Genomic DNA, 17,844 nt, shown 5'->3' with positions numbered 1-17,844 from the left:
ACTGGTCTCAACTGTTCGTGCCGTTCCTGATGGAGCACGGCCGAAAGGGTCTGATCTGTACTTGCTACCTCAATAGCATAGGGGGAAAGTGGGTCTGGAACTTGGAGTGCGGGGGCTGCGATAAGGGCTCTCTTTAGTGCGTCTACAGCATCCGTATGCTGCGGAAGCCATTCCCAAGGGGCTCCTTTCTTTCGGAGGTCCAAGAGGGGGGCTGCTTTGGTCGCGAAACCGTCTATATGGTTTCTACAGTACCCAACCAATCCTAAAAACGACCGGAGGGCTGAAACATCTTGGGGAAGGGGCAATTTGACAATCGAGTCAATCCTTTTGTACTCGATCTCACGTTTGCCGTGCGTGATGATCGTACCCAAATACATCACTTTACTTTCCAAAATTTGGGCCTTTTTGAGGTTCACTTTACATCCAATCATTCCAGTTCCAGGAATTCGGACAGAAGCGTGATGTGCTCTGCCTTGGTGTCTGTCTGCAGTAATAGGTCGTCCACACACTGGACCAGACATTCGGGGCGAGAAAATTTGGCTAAACCATTTGCCAGCTGTCGGTGGAAAATGGAGGGGGAGTTGTGGAATCCTTGTGCACTCACCCACACTCTGGCCGTGAACATGTCCCTGGAGCTGTGTCCCATCCCCTGGGTGTTCGGATGCTGGCTGCTACATGTGTGGTGTTGCCTCCCGCAGTGTTCAAGCAGTGTCCAGGCATCACGGTTTGATTGGGATTCTAAGCAATGGCTCCCACATACTACATGGCTCGCCTACCCACAGGAATCCAAAGATGACCATCTTTGATGTGCTGCTGGCTAGTTTATTTCTTAGCTCCTTAAAATCTGCCTATAGGACCTCATCCCTCTTTATACCAATATCATCGGTACTGATATGGATGTTGGTTGTCCATGCTCCTTCCTCACATCTTTGATCCTGGCACCAGGGAGGTAACATTATCTTGGATTTATACCTGAAGCCGCAGAAATGTATGACCATGTGTCCAGAAATACTAACCTGCAGCCGAAGAAAAAGGATTTGAGGTTGCAGCCTTGAAAAGACCCTTCCGCCCATCACTTCTATGCCAGTCAAAAACAACCACCCAAGTATTCTAATCCCATTTTCCAGCACTTGGCACATAGCCTTGTACACTTTGGCATCACAAGTGAACATATAAAGACTTATTAAATGTCATGGGGGGGTCTCTGCTTCAACTACCATTTCAGGCACTGAGTTTCAGACTTCCAGCACCCTCTGGGTGAAAAGGTTTTTCCTCGCATCCTCTATTTTCTTCATTTTGGATTAGACGATAAGAGATAGAAGCAGAATTAGGCCACTCGGCCCATCGATTCTGTTCTGCCATTCAATCATTGCTGATATTTTTCTCACCCCATTCTCCTGTCTTTTCCCCATAATCCCTGATCCCCTTATTAATCAAGAACCTTTCTATCTTTGCCTTAAAGAAACTCAGTGATTTAACCTCCACAGCCTTCTGTGGCAAAAAGTTCCACAGATTCTTCTGGCTGAAGAAATTCATCCTCATCTCAGGCCCTAGAGAGGGGGCAAAACTTGACCTCCTCTTGGGGAATAAGGAAGGGCAGGTGATGGAAGTGTAAGTGGGGGATCAGTTTGGGACCAGTGATAGCTATGGAGAATGATAGTTTTGGCCCTAAAGTGGGGCAAGGCCGATTTCGAGGGTATTAGGCAGGAACTTTCAAAAGTACATTGGGGGTGCCTATTTTCAGGCAAGGGGACAGCTGGTAAGTGGGAGTCTTTCAAAAAGGTGTTAACTAGGGTTCAGTGTGAGCACATTCCTCTTAGAATGAAGGGCAAGGCTGGTTGAAGGAGGGAACCCTGGATGACTCGAGATATTGAGGCCATGGTAAAAAGGAAGAAGGAGGCATATGACATGCATAGGCAGCTGGGCTCAAGTGGATCCCTTGAAGAGTACAGTATAGGGCTTGTCAGAATAGAGTTGAGAGAGAAATCAGGAGGGCAAAAAGGGGACATGAGATTGTCTTAGCAGATAAGGCAAAGGAAAATCCAAAGAGTTTTTACAGGTACGTAAAGGGTAAAAGGGTGACTAGGGAGAGGGTAGGGCTTCTTAAGGATAAACAAGATCATCTATGTGTAGATCCACAAGAGATGGGAGAGGTCCTAAATGAATATTTCTTGTCAGTATTTACTGTTGAGAATGTTAGGGAAATTGGGGAAATAAAATGTGATGTCTTGAGTGTACATATTACAGAGAAGGAGGTGCTGGAGGTATTAAAGTGGATCAAGATAAACCCCTGTGACCTGATGAAATGCATCCCAGGACGTTGAGGGAGACCAGGGAGGAAATTGCCAGCCCGCTAGCTGAGGTATTTGAATCATCGACAGCCACAGGAAGAGGTGCCTGAAGATTGGAGGGAAGCAAATGTTGTGTGTCCTTGTTTAACAAGGGCTGTAGGGATAAGCCTGGGAACTGCAGACCGGTTAGCCGTACTTCTGTAGTGGCTTAATTGTTCAAAGGTATTCTTTTTTTTAATATAAATTTAGAATATCCAATTCATTTTTTCCAATTAAGGGGCAATTTAACGTGGCCAATCCATCTAACCTGCATATCTTTGGGTTGTGGGGGATGAAACCCACACAGACACGGGGAGAATGTGCAAACTCCTAAGGCCCAAAACCAAATTGTAAATAAATGCCTATAAACATGTGCCTTGGCCATATTGGGGAATGTAAAATATGTATGCCGGTTAAAGGGGGTGGCCACAGTTGTTATTATGAAGATGCTTGCCTGTAAATATACATGTTAATTTTTGCGTGTTTTTTTCTAATAATTTGTAGGATATAAAATATGAAAGCTCAATAAAAAACATTTCCAAAAAAAAAAATTCTTAAAGACAGTGACCCAGAGCCGGGATTCGAACCCGGGTCCTCGGCGCTGTAGGCAGCAATGCTAACCACTGTGCCACCATGCCGCCCCGTTCAAAGGTATTCTGAGGGACAGAATCTACAGGCATTTAGACAGACGAGGGCTAATTAGGGAAAGTCAGCATGGCTTTGTAAGGGGAAAGTCATGTCTCACAAATTTGATTGAGTGTTTTGAGAAGGGGTAACCAAGAAGGTAGATGAGGGCAGTGCAGTCGATGTTATCTGCATGGACCTCAGCAAGGCCTTTGACAAGGTACCGCATGGTAGGTTGTTGCAAAAGGTTAAATCTCACGGAATGCAGGGTGAGGTAGCCAATTGGATACAAAATTGGCTTGGTGACTGAAGGTTGTGGAAGATTGTTTTTCAACTGGAGGCCCGTGACCAGCGGTGTGCCTCAGGGATCGGTGCTGGGTCCACTGCTATTTGTGATATATATTAATGATTTGGATGAGAATGTAGGAGGCATGGTTAGTAAGTTTGCAGATGACACCAAGATCAGTGGCATAGTGGATAGCGAAGAAGGTTATACAAGATTGCAGCAGGATCTTGACCAATTGGGCCAGTGGGCCAATGAATGGCAGATGCAGTTTAATTTGGATAAATGTGAGGTGATGCATTTTGGTAGATCAAATCAGGGCAGGACCTACTCAGTTCATGGTAGGGAGAGTTACAGAACAAAGATGTAGGGGTGCTAATTCATAGCTCCTTGAAGGTGGAGTTGCAGGTGGACAGGGTGGTGAAGAAGGCATTCAGCATGCTAGGTTTTGTTGGTCAGAATATTGAATACAGAAGTTGGGATGTCTTGTTGAAGTTGTACAAGACATTGGTAAGACCACACACGGAATACTGTGTTCAGTTCTGGTCACTATATTAGAGGAAGGATATTGTTAAACTAGAAAGAGGGCAGAAGAGATTTATGAGGATGCTACCAGGACTTAATGGTCTGAGTTATAAGGATTTTTCCCTAAAGGGTAGAAAGCTGAGGGGTGAACTTATAGTGGTCTATAAAATAATGAGGAGCATAGATAACGTAGATAAACATCTTTTCCCAAAGGTAGAGGAGTCTAGAACTAGAGGACATAGGTTTAAGGTGAGAGGGGAGAAATACAAAAGAGACCAGAGGGGAATTCCCCCCCCCCCCCCCCCCCCCCCCCCCCCACAGAGGGTGCTGAGCATCTGGTACGCGCTGCCAGAGGCAGTGGCAGAGGTGAGTACAATTTTTTCCTTTGATAAACAGTTAAGACAGTTACATGGGCAAGGTGGGTATAGAGGGATATGGGCCAAACACGGGCAAGTGGGACTACCTTAGTGAAAGAAACTGGGCGGCATGGACAAGCTGGGCTGAAGGGCCTGTTTCCACGCTGTAAACATCTATGACTCTATAAAGGATCGTCCATTTAGTCTGAGATTGTGCCCTCTGGTTCTAGTTTTTCCTACTCGTGGAAACATCCTCTCCATGTCCACTCTATCCAGGCCTCACAGTATCCTGTAAGTTTCAATAAGATCCCCCTTCATCCTTCTAAACTCCAATGAGTAGAGACCCATAGTCCTCAACCGTTCCTCATACGACAAGCTCTTCATTCCAGGGATTATTCTTGTGAACCTCCTCTGGACCTTTTCCAAGGCCATTATACTCATTATGAGGGATCATTTGTGTTAGATACTCTCACTTGAGGTAACCAATGTCAGCATAAAGCATTTTCAACTAAGGTCTAATATAATTAAGAGTTCCCTGTACTCTGCCCAACAATGTGCCTAGCCTTACTCCACCAATATGACATTTTTCACTTCTTCAACAGCCATCCTGCATTCTTACTTTATGGGGCTGTCAATTTAGTACCAAAGAGCTTTCAACAGACTCCCTTCAGCAGCTCGGATTAAATAACTAGTTGTATCTACTCATGAATAGGTTAGCCAACATTTTCGAATAAACAGCAAGCTCAAAGTTGATCAGAATTCCCATATCACAAAGAATGCTGAAAGGTCAACTTAAAATTCTGAGAACTAACTGCAAAAAAAATTACAATAAAATTGAGCTTTCAGTAAAGAAAGCAATCTTTAAAAAGGCCTTTGCTATTTATTGAAAAGTCTGTCTCTATAAATTCTCAAGAGGACAGGAAGAGAATTTTATATATAAACAACTAATATGATTCCTGTGTGACTTTTGATTACACTATCTAGGCGGAATGTAAATAATTTATCCCATAGTTATTAAAACAAGCAAAAGTGGCTCAAATTATTTCTTAATACAGCACTGGATGTTCCATCAACACAACATTTAACAATTAATCAGGATTGTTAAATTGGGGGGTGAAGCCAGTGGTCAGCTAAGTGACATTGAAGTTTCATACCTGCTGGTGACAAGTAACCATTTTCATTTAGTTTTGATAGCAAGTTTTTATGGAGTGAAAAAGTGTTGAAGACCTCAACAATAAAACATATATCTGACACATTATTACACATGAAGCATTAGAAATTTTCATATATCACAAATGTATAAATCTTTAATCAAGTATTGTCGGTCAGCATGTGAAAGAATGTTGAATGGTTGATTTAAAAGTTTGGAACTGATTTGCACTGTTATCGAATCTTTCTATTTTTTGCCTGAAATTGGTTGCAGGTAGGTAATACAACACCATTGGCTAAACTGCTAAAATCAGAACATTCCGATAAACCAGCAAAAAAAATCACTTTGCAAGTTAACTTATGACATTATTTTGGTTTTATCATTGCTTCTCCCACTGGTGAACTTGACTAATTCCCACTTACATGCTCAACGACAACCATTCTCAGAGATAGACATAAATATGCTACTGATTTGCTCAGCTCAAAAATTTAGAGCACAGACCCGATACGAGGGAATTATGCAGTTTAAGCCTTCCCACCTCCAGAAGGTCACAAATGGGGATGTTCGCTGATAATTGTATAATTCCATTTGTAACTCCACAGATAATGAAGCGATCTGTGTCCACATGCAGCAAAACATGGACAACATTCAGGATTGGGTAGAACATAAATGCCAGTCAATGACCATCGTCAACAGGAGACAGTCCAAAAAGCTTTCAGTGACATTAAATAGCTTTACCATTGGCAAATCACCCACCATCAACATCCTATGGTCATCATTGACCAGAAACCTAACTGGGCCATCCATATAAACATTTTTATATAAGAGCAGGAAAGAGGTTGGGTATCTTGCAGTGCATGATGCACCTCCTGACATCTCAAAGTCTTCCACCATTTACAAGGCACAAGTTAAGAGTATGATAGAGTATTCTCCACTTACCTGGAGGAGGGAAAATCCAATATTCAAGAAGCTTGACAACATTCAGGACAAAGAAGCCTGCTTGGTTTGCACTCCATATAACCACCTGAAACATCCACTGCTTCTACCACCATCAACACTGCAACAATGTGTACCACATGCAAGATGCACTACAGCTCACCAATGCACCATACAAGCTCATAACCTCTACCGCCACATTAGATTGAAAAGGATAGCAAACAAAAGGGAACACAACCACTTGCAAGTTCCCCTCCAAGCTACACACCATCCTGATTTGGAAATATCTCGCTGTTCCTTCACTCTTGCTGGGTGAAATCTCGGCTGGGTGAAATCTTGGAACTCTCTACCAGAACCATGGGAATACTTTCACCACACAGACTGCAGGGTTCAATAAGGCATTTCACATTTTTTCAAGGGCAATTTAAGATGAGCGATAAATGCCCAGATTCCATGAATGAATACAAATGACTGTTTAAGACATACAGCTGAGGCTGTTGGATGTTACAATGATTTAATGACCATTATTATTTTGCAATGGCCACATTTGGAACATTAGAATTAGTCATTTCTGTGATTAATTTAATCAATTCTTGCTTCAAATACCAGTTTGTATTTGAGATGCACAGCATCTGTACAGTCCATCTGTGACACCGGTCAAGGTTAAAACCAGAGATTAACATAAAAATGACCTGTCTAATTCTGAAAAACCTGCTCCTCTGTCACAAACACAGATTTTTCAGCTCTTAAATATCCATTCTCCATTATTAGCACAAATTGTTTTGCTCTCAAATACGAGTCCCTCAGTTTCTAAATGCACATGGAACAAATTACATGGAGTCATATTAACCCAGATGCACATGAGCTGCACTGTTAGCCAATGTATGCTGTAGCTGAAAATTTTGAAATAACAAGAATACATTTTCAACATTGTTACAAAGTCATTCAAAATGCTCAACATCTTCTGCCAGACCTTGATTTATCTTCATGTTTAATGAAGCCTGACTGCAGCAGAACCTGGGTAACATAGATAATAAGTGTCAGCTAATGGTCAGCTTGAAAAAAACAGAATGCACAGCTATCTCCATGACTTTCAATCACTATTATCATGTCCCTGGTTATCAACATCTTTGTGGTCATCACTGATCAGAACATAAACCACCCCAGACATGTCAATAACATGCCTGCAAATAAGGGCATGGAAGAGGCTGGGTGAATGTGCAAACTCCACACAGTGACCCGGGGCCGGGATTGAACCTGGAATCTCAGCGCCGTAGGCAGCAGTGCTAACTAGTGGTACCGTGTCGCCCATATAAATTGTCTCTCTCTAATGGAGAAATGCCTATGGTCCCTTGTGGACTAAGGCTACTCACTATATGTAATTGATAGGACACGCTGCAGAAATTCACCAATGCTTCGCTAGCTATTTTCTTCACTGCAACCTTCATCAATCCATAGAATTCCTACAGTGCAGAAGGAGGCCATTTGACTCATCGAATCTGCACTGACACGCCGAAAGAAAACTCTACCCAGGCCCACTCACCGCTCTATCCCCGTAGCCCTGTGAATTGATCATGGCCAATCCACATAACCTGCACATCTTTGGAATGTGGGAGGAAACCACAGTTGTGGTGTCCCTATGGCATGCCTGGCACGACCCCCAAACCACCCTCTCCCCACCACTCCAACCCGCAATCGAATCGTGTGTCATATCTTGCAGGATCACCTGGTGATTTCCCCCACCCCTGACCCCAACTCTAAGCAGATTCTAGCGAGGCGTCGGCAAAGGACAGCGACACAAGCACCCAAACGTCAAACGAAGGCACACCATAGCACCAGTTTGGAGCAGATTTCCCATCACAGCTGTCACCAAAACCCTCCACCAACCCAGAGATACTCACCTTGGTTGGATGTATTAGTGAAGCTCCTGGGGCACTATCTGGTGCACACCACACATGTACAGCGATACGTCAGGTGGAGGTAGGACTCACGAGGGGCGGGCAGACAGTTGGAGGGAAGCCCGACCCCAGGGACTAGCTGCTGTCCAGATGTGTCTCGGACTTCAGGAGAGGTTGGTCCCGTCGATAATGAAGACACAAAGCTGGGGACTATATGAGGCAGCCAGTGCCTGCAGATGCAGTTGGAGGAGTCCAAGCACCTGCAGGAGGTGGTGCCAGACCATGCATGCCACCCAGGCTAACACCGCACGAGTGGCGGCCATGGTGGAGGGCTTGGGGACGATGTTATCGGCCATGGCACAGGATGACCAAAGCCTGAGGCACTCTGTGTGGGCAGTGCCTGAGGCACAGGACAGGGCTGCCCTGTAACAGGCATCTAAGAGCCAAAGCCACCTAGACATATCAGTGGCGCTCCAGAGCTTGGCCCAGTCACAACAGGTTATGGCTGAGGCAGTGGACAGCATTGCCCAGGCACTGACTGACTAGGACCAGTCCCAGAGAGAGGTGGCACAGTCACTTCATGATGTGGCAGTTCCAGAGTGAGTTGGCCTAGTCCCTGTGCTCCATGGCTGTGAGTATGGAGACCTTGGTCGAGATGAGAGCGGACCTCCAGGACTGGCAGCAGCAGGTGGCGAGGAAGCCACAGGAGTTTGCTCCGGTTGCACCTCAATCCCAAAGCGCAGTCCGGGGGCCGTTGGGCACCCCAAAGGAGGAGGAGCTGGTGAGGCCCATGCCGGTGACTCCTGCAAGGGAGGTTCTGGACCACCGTAGCACCTTGGACTCCCCCATCCCCCCCCCCCCCTCCCCTCCTGTCCCTGGCACATCGATGGGCAGAACAGGGCGGCACCATGCCACCTAAGCAACTGCCGGGCCCATCCAGGACCGGTCGCTCCAGAGGACAGCACCAAAGGGGACCTACATCACAGAGTCGGAATCCCAGCAGGCCGCCTGGGGATCCACCTAGACATAGCATTAGGGCCACAAGGCCAGAAAGGTAGACACAAGTTAAGTTGGCACAGTGGCAGCACACAGGGTAGTGTTAGGGCACGGACCGTTATAAAGATGTTCACCTGTTCAAAATAAATACCTGTGCACAAACGCCCCAACCTGCCTCTGAGCTCTTTCAGAAAAGTGTGAGGAATGGGCTGGGCTAGACTGGCTGCAAAGGGGTGTCTGGGGGGGGGGAAGAGATGAGAATATGCGGATGGTGGAGGTTGGCATGGGCTGGGGCCCCGAGATCGGACACCACACATCGTCCCGATACCACACCCCGCCCCCTCCAAACCACTCCCCCGCACCCCATCCCCACCTCCGTCATCCCAAGGGTTCAGTGGGACCGTGTGGTGGAATGGACATCTTGCATACAGGGATCACCCAGGTGGAGAGTGTAAAGTGCTATCGTGGGCAGGAGCCAGACGACACGGAGCATGCATAGTTCATCACAGAGCGGGTTGTCATCATCCTCCATCCCATGGACCAGACCCACTGTTACTGCAACCCATAGTGAAACAGGTAGGCATCATAGAGGGGGGTGCAGGTGTTTGATAGTGGTGGTGGTGGGTGGGGGTAGTGAGGTGGGATGGGATGTTCATGCTGTCGGTCAGACCCTCTAGTTGGTGAACCTGGAGGCGATTAGTGTCCCGTACATGCCAGCCCTAGCGTGCACGTTCTGTGGCCACCTGTGCCTGCATGGGCCCCATGCTCTGCCCATTCTGGCCCTCTTTCACATCCTCCTCCTCCTTCTCCAGCACATCATCCCTCTGCTGCGTGATGTTGTGGAGGGCGCAGCAGGCCACCACGATGTGGGAGACTCTTGTAGTGCTATACTGGAGGGCTCCACCAGAACAGTCCAGGCACCTGAACCGCATCTTCAGGACGCCGATGCACTGCTCGATCACGTTCCTTGTTGCTGCATGGGCGTCGTTGCAGCGGGTCTCTGTGTCAGTCTGTGGCCTCTGGATAGGTGTCATCAGCCATGACTGCAGCGGATAACCCATCGCCTAGGAGCCAACCCCTTACCCGGGGTTGCGCCTCAAATGTGTCAGGAACCGTCAAACGTGTCAGGATGAAGGCACTGTGTACACTGCCCGGGTATCAGACGCAGACGTGCATGATGTGCAGCTCATGGTCACACACCAGCTTCACATTCATTGAGTGGAACCCCTTTCGGTTTGTGAAGACCAGCTCGTCATGGACCAGTGTCCGTAGGGAGACATACACCCAGTCGATCACCCTCGGGACCTGGGGCATCTCATCAATATCCACGAACCCCACTGCCCGGGCATCTTGGTGGACTCAGTCCACATCGAATTTGATGCATTGAGCCGACCGGGCACATAGGACCTTCGTGACGACACGGATGCACCAAGGTCTGTGAGGTCCTTGAAAGGTCCCCACTTGGCACCTGGAAGGACCCCATGGCGTTTTGCTAATTTTGCCAGTTTTGCTATCGTAGAAATCCACGAATTCTGCCCCGGCATCAACACTACGTCTCAGGAACGGAGAATCCAGCCGAATAAATTTGACCTTTTATTTGTGTGACGTTATGAAGGCAAATTGTATTTTCAGGTTCCTCTTTTGAACAACTGAGTTATTTTACATAATAGCATAGCAAAAGATCGACAGGCTGAAACCTTTCTTCGCAACCTTATGGTCACAGTTTTGAGTCTGTCTTCACAGTTAATTGACTCTGCTCGAAACATTTATATAGAGTTCTGTTAATCCTCAACAACTTGAAAGAAGAACTTGTGATGGTTAAGTGCCTCCAGGGAAAATTATGTAATTTCAGCATTGTTTACAATATCAAATTTTATTCACCCAGATAAACGTAACTGAAAATCATGACATTTGGTCTCACAGCCTGGGATGAATTAAAATTATACAACAGCAAGCCTCAAATGTCAGGCTTTATGGATTTTCTATTTACAGTACAAAACGATACCAATTTTGTAATAAAATTATTTTTAGTACAGCAAACTCATATCTTCACTACTTAGATTGGCTTCTCAATATTTCATGAAAGAACAGCGGGATCTTGAAATTTGTCAGCGTGTAGAAACTACAAGTATATTTTTAGAAAGCGTCCCATCCTCCAAAGCTATGTTTCAAGATACTGAAGCCATTGTGCTGTAATAGGTGACATTATTCCTTATTTTTAGTACAGTTGTATGGCTTCCACCAATGTGAGAACTGCAGCACTTTCTTCCTCTGATCGTCAAAGTTTTCTCTGATTGGCTTCCTCCAACGCCTTGGCTCCAGGTCTAACATGCCTCCAACTATTTCCTTTAAAGATGAAAAAAAAAGCAATTTATGTTGACGTTTCTTCTGAAAACCATTACACATTGTATTTTTATTCCCCTTATGTAACGTGATTTGCCCTTTGGCATCCCTATCCCACTTGCACAATACTTTTGACAGCTGGATCAAGGTCAACTTCCTCCCTCTCCTCAGAAATGCTCACTTGTGCTGAAAATTGCCCCAGCTTCTAGAAAGATCACAATTATGACAACTTTAAGTCCCACCGTTTATAATGGTTTTGTAACTAAATAACTAGGGCGGGATTCTCCAGTAATGGGGCAATGTCCCCACGCCCGCGAAAAAACACACGCAAATCACTGGACTTCCCTGGAGAATCGCAGGAGCTGCGTCAGACACAATCTCGGGTTTGACGCACATTCTCCGCCCCCGCGTCGAGCGCTATTTTGGCGCAGAGAATCCCGTCCCTGATTAGCAATCCCCCACCCTCCTCTTCCTTTCCTGTTTATTCGGGCTGAATTTGTCCAAAAGTGCCTATTTTATTGTGTACTGGAGGAGAGCCACCTGATGTGCAACTGCTTGGCACGTCCCCGTAACCGGGAGTCCGCGCTAGTGAAAAATGCTGACATGCTATATGACTGTTCATTAGTTTCTTAGTCAAACTCTTTTCTTTACAACACACCTCTCGTTAATCCTTCTATTTGTATTTAAGGAATTTAATATATATTTTGGGAGAAAAATCAACCAATAGGAATATACTTAATGGAAAGATAGAAGATTCAAAATTTGATGGCCCCAAAAAAGGATTTGGAGATCTCGATGCTCAAGTAACCCATGCCTGTTCAAGCAAATGCAGGCAGCACATAAACTTGGTGCAGCCAGTTGACGTACACTGTTGAGTGGCTGCCTACCTCACCAGGCAGCCCAAGTTCAAGCGAGATAGCACCATTTAAAGCCAGCATCTTCAAAACGAGGTGCTTCATGCCTTCAGCAGGTGCAAAAATGGTGAAACAGCAGTTAATGGGCAGGAAGGGGGGGGGGGGGGGGGTGGAGAGGGGGCACGATGCTAGAAGACCCTCCAGGAGGAAACAAAGAAGGCAGAGAAAGCAGGTAGGCAACTATCGTAGTCAAGCACCAAGGACCTGGACTGTCTCTTACACTGCCCCCTCACTCACCTACCAACAATCGCCATCAACAAAAACTCATACTTCATATTCATGGCCTCTTCTCCCCTCCACATACTTAATACTGCTGCAAGTTGCACACCACGTCCCATAGCTTTCATACACTTCCAGTTATTCAAGTGTGGTCGGCACATGATTCAAACACATTGGATCACACTCACTGACACAATTCTTTTTCCCTTGCTGGACAAGGTGCTGCATTAATTGATGCAGCAGTACCTAATCAGTGAAGGACAGACACAGTCACAAGTCCTCACCACCATGAAGAAGTCGGTGCTGGCAATCATAGCCAGAGATGAGGTTGAATACCATGAAACTTGAAGTATGTTCTGAACTAATTCACCTTCTCATATCCCACAACCTCTCTGATTTGCTGAGCTCAGTGCACAGGTGTATCCGTGATGCAGATGGTATCAACACACAACTTTTGTCTCTCTTCACTACCCTGTGCTCACCCCAATCGTAGCAAAAACCAGAAGGCAGATATAATCTGAAGGGTCACAAATTAGGAGAGGGGAATGTGCAATGAGACCAGAGTGTCCTTGTACACCAGTGGCTGAAGGTACGCATGTAGGTGAAGCAGGCAGTAAAGAAGTCATAACTGTGCAGCTGCAGTGCAACGATGTTCAGTGCATCCTGAGCATGGAGATTCAGTGGCTGTAAAGCAACAAGTGTATAGTCAATGGCATCCTACACCATGAGAAAGCTGGCACCCTGGCTATGACACATGGGCACACCGCCCGTTTTCCTCTATTCAGAAAGAACAAAATGAAGTTCCCTCTCCTAGTGTAAAGATTCTTTGTCACCTCTGGTGCAGCAGTGGTCGACAAACTGGGAGATGTTAGGAAAGCTATCCATTCCAGCCAGGAAGGACCCCAATGTGCAAAAATTAAAGGCCATGGTCTGTACCAAGAGGTGAAAGAGTTCAATGAGCTTCTCCTTTGTGAATCGCAGAAAAATGTGCATGCAATTCATGGCTTAGGTGGAGGTAAGACCAGCACACCCAGAAGGCCCTAGGTCACTAAGGCCTCCATACTGAAAGCCTTTCTCCCAAGATATTAGCAATTCAACAGCCATCAAAGTAGTTGAAAAGATTCTGTACCTCTGGTAACACAGCACTAAATGGGTTAAAACCACACATTTTGTTGAATTGTATATTTCGATGAGCACCACTGATTAGAACAGAGCAAACCTTTAAAATGCAAGATTGAATTAGATGTTTTAAACAACCTTTCGGAGCTGAAAGTGGAACTATCAAAGTTAATAGGGAGGAGGATTGGTACAGTGCCAAGCAGTCTGCTGAACCTTGATTCTGGCAACTCTGAAAACATCTGGGTTTTGTTTGCTGGGGACTTGCTTGGAGTTCATGAGGCTCTCCCTCTAGGTTGCAGTAACTGACTATTTCAGTCCAATAAATCTCAAAGCAGTCAGGATTCCTCTGGTTCCTTTCCCATACACAGTGAATGCAGTTATAGATGGCAAAACACAGATTATCCCACTTTGACACCACACTCAGGCATTGGGCGTTGCCGGAAAGAGCCTGATTGAGGATGTTGAGGGACTCCTGGATTCTTCCTGGGACTGTGGAGTGACAAGCGTTAATCCGAGGACGATCTTTCTTAGTAGAGTGGTATAGCCTCCTTGGCTGAAGCGTGACCTTGCTCCAATGAGGGAGTGGTTACTGACGCATGTCAACACTGCAATAGCTGTGAATGATGAGCACATTGTTGAGGGTGGTACCTCTGGCAATGATAAAGTCTAGCTGATTCCAGTGGTGTGATCTTGCATGTCTCACAGCTTAGTTTAGAAGTAGCTGTTCACTGCATACAGTCCATGGCAACAGCATAGCTCCAGCAACAACTGTCCATTTTGGTTCATTTTGGCAATTCCCTGGTGCACACTGGCCAAACTGTGCGGTTGTTACCCACCTTGCATTCTTAACACCATGCTTTCGAGTCATGCAGCATCAAGGAAATTGGATGAACAGCTCCCACCTCTGCTGCCTCAGAAGAATATTGAACATTTCATGGCAGGACAGAGTGCCAAATATGAAAGTACACCAGCAGGAAGGGATTCCCATTATGTTTGCCCCCTGGAGTCAGTGGTGACTTCGTTGGCTGGGTTATGTGTGACAAATGGATAATGGCCACATCCTCAAAGACATGGGGCGCGATTCTCCCAAAACGGGAGAAATCATAAAGCTGGCGTCAAACCCGGGCGGGTTTGACGCCAGCGCGCCCCTTCCCGACCGGGAACCGATTCTGGTCCCCGGTCGGGGCTAGCAGCCCGACGCCGTAGGCTCCGGCATGACGGGCTTAACGAATATCGTTAAGCCCGCTTGCCGGAGTTAGCGCCGGCTGACGCGTCATATGACGTCAGCCGCGCATGCGCGGATTGGAAGACTCCAGCCCGCGCATGCGCGGGGATGACGTCATCACGTATTTGCGCGAAACCCGCGCATGCGCGGGCCGGGTTGCCCCTCAGCCGCCCCGCGAATGGATACTGCGGGGCGGCGGAAGGAGAAAGAGTGCGCGGGCATCGGGCCCGCTGCCCGCGATCGGTGCCCACCGATCGCGGGCCCATGGCACCCTTGGCACGGCCGTGGTACTGCCGTGCCAATCGGTGCCATGGTTATGAAAAGCGAGTTTGTGACGCCGTTTTTACGAACGGCCAGACCAGGTGTGTTTGCCGTTCGTAAAAACGGCGTAAAGGGCTGGGACTTCGGCCCATCGAACAGCTGTGAATCGCTGCTGGCCGTAAAAAAACGGCGGCAGCGATTCGGGTCGGGAGTTGGGCGGGGGGTGGGGGAGAATAGCGGGAGGGCGGGAAAAATGTCGGGAAGGCCCTCCCGCTATTCTCCGACCCGTCGTGGGGGTCGGAGAATTTCGCCCATGCTCTATGGCAAACCTGCTATCGGAACAATAGGCCCACAGGCCTGCAATTCAAGGACATCTGCAAGTGCGATATTAAATTGACCAGGATTGGCATTGATTCGTTGGAAGGCTTTACTGCTGATTGGAGTACCTGGATACATGTAGTCAGGAAGGGTGTTGGAAAAAATAGAGGACAATAAATTACCACATGGCAGAAAAGAGAGCCCAGAAGGAAAAAACATCAGTGAACCTCGGATCAACTCTACTCATCCGTGCCAGCTGCAGAAAGAAATGTCATTGATGAGTTGGCCTCTAAAGCCACAGCAGATGATGTTAAATCCAGATGTGACATACACCCTGAGCTCAGTCCATCGTTTCATGAGACGGATACCTCAGCATGGAGCAGCAGTGTGCAAGGAGTTCCCTGAAATCACCTGGTGACCAAATCATTACATCTTATACAGCCTAACAGTAACAGCAACACAAACATACTTGAATGACAAATTCAATGTACTACTAATAACATGACATCTTTGGGAGCTAATAAATTTACCGTTTTTTCTACTGATTGAATTTTTGCCAAGATGATTTGTGGAAGCATCAAGTTCATTGTCAATATCATCAAGCTCCACAGCAATACAAGTTAATTAGGGATTACCTTTCCAAAATAAGAAGGAAACTTCTCTTCATTTTCAATGACGTGAGCAAAACCCCCTTGGAGACCAAAATCCACAGAAAAGTACGGGAGACCTTTAGGAACCTGAAATAAAATAATTATTAGTATTGATGAGTCTTTCAATGTAATATTGACTTTGCGGCATGTAGCTGCCTGCACCTAAATGAAAATAGGAAATGTTGGGGTCAAAATTTATCCTCAGTTTAAGGTCTAAACTGATAGTCAACAGAGAGGAGGCTTTCAACCAGTGAGGCTGCTATATGACAGAAAGACGTGTAGTTTAAAAGCAAAGTACAGAAAGCACCTGATTAGGCCTTTTATAACCGTGGCTATTAAAAAAAAAATTAACAGAATGTTGGCTTTGCTGGCTAGGCCAGCATTCATTGCTCAATCTTAGTTACCCTTCAGAAGGTGGTGGTGAGCTGCCTTCTTGAATCACTGCATTCCAAGGTGTAAGTACACCCATAGTGCTGCTAGCGAGGGAGTGCCAGGATTTTGACCCAGTGACACTGAAGGAACGGTGATATATTTCCAATTCGGGATGGTGAATGACTTGGAGGGGAACCTCCAGGTGGTAGTGTTCCCAGATGTCTGCTGCCTTTGTCCTTATGGATAATAGCGGTCATAGGTTTGGAAGCGGGGACCTGCTTTTGTTGCCACAGTATTGATATGGCTAGCCCAATTCAGTGTCTGGTCAATGATAATCTCCAGTATGTTGATAGTGGGGGGCTGCCATTGAATGTCAAGGGACAATGGTTAGAGCCCCTCTTGTTGGAGATGGTCAATGCCTGGCACTTGTGTGGCATGAATGCTACTTGCCACTTGTCAGTCCAAGCTTGGATATTCTCCATGTCTTGCTGCATTTGAACATGGACTGCTTTAGTATCTGAGGAGTCACAAACTGTATTGAATATCATGCAGCCATCAGTGAAAATCTCCACTTCTGACCTCATGATGGAAGGAAGGTCATTGATGAAGCAGTGAAGCTGACTGGACCTGAGGCACTGAAAAAAGATTTGCATGTTCTCGACTCTACAATCTTAAGGCAAAACAAAATTTTAAATTCCTGCAGTTTATTTAACTATTCTTCCCAAATTGGCATCACTGCTGTTCACTTTACAATGTATTGAAAGCAGTTTGAGAGAAGTGAGGCAGTTTTGTGATGTTAGATTAATTATTGAATCTCTCGCCTGCTGGGCAGTCACTGCTGGTTGCTCCTTCAACTTGATCAAATAATATGATACAATCTTGTGAATATTTACATCACAACCTGGTGGATACTCATGGCTGTATGAAAGAGTATAGGTGTAGTGCGGTTAATTGCTACAATTCTATTTTATTGAGCACCCAGCTTTTCTGTCAGCTTAGGTTTACTCACTGGTTCAGAAGGTTATAATTAAAGTCCAACTCAGTGTGGTGCTGAAGGATTGAAGTCCTGTAGAAGAGCCAATAACATATGAATCTTTCTGTTTTTTCAGATGGTTATAAAACACCCTGCTGCAGTATTTGAAGGAGGACTGGGACTACTTGTTTAGAACAAGTACCTCACTGGTTCTATTGAAATGTAGCCCAGGCCTTGAAATGGCTCCGGCTTCTTTATTCCCGACCTCTTTATTCCCGACCTCTTTATTCCCAACCTCTTTATTCCCAACCTCTTTATTCCCAACCTCTTTATTCCCAACCTCTTTATTCCC

General features: G+C 46.2%; 1 protein-coding gene across 2 annotated transcripts in view; it reads right to left on the bottom strand.

The window, feature by feature from the left end:
* Positions 1-10,678: 10,678 nt before the first annotated feature.
* The window catches only part of cwf19l2 (CWF19 like cell cycle control factor 2), a 201,683-nt gene continuing 194,517 nt past the window's right edge, over positions 10,679-17,844 (bottom strand). For both annotated transcript variants that reach the window (XM_038817825.1, XM_038817827.1), the window contains exons 17-18: positions 16,133-16,234; positions 10,679-11,444 (exon numbers count right to left, since the gene is read on the bottom strand). In XM_038817825.1, coding sequence (XP_038673753.1) covers positions 11,304-11,444; positions 16,133-16,234 — 243 coding nt within the window. In that variant the 3' untranslated portion in view covers positions 10,679-11,303. The remainder of the gene's footprint in view (positions 11,445-16,132; positions 16,235-17,844) is intronic.

The sequence above is a fragment of the Scyliorhinus canicula genome, chromosome 14, assembly GCF_902713615.1.
Source record: "Scyliorhinus canicula chromosome 14, sScyCan1.1, whole genome shotgun sequence".
In the NCBI taxonomy this organism is placed as follows: Eukaryota; Metazoa; Chordata; class Chondrichthyes; order Carcharhiniformes; family Scyliorhinidae; genus Scyliorhinus; species Scyliorhinus canicula.
Note: the sequence above shows the minus strand (reverse complement) of the source record. Positions and strands in the feature narration are given on the sequence as shown.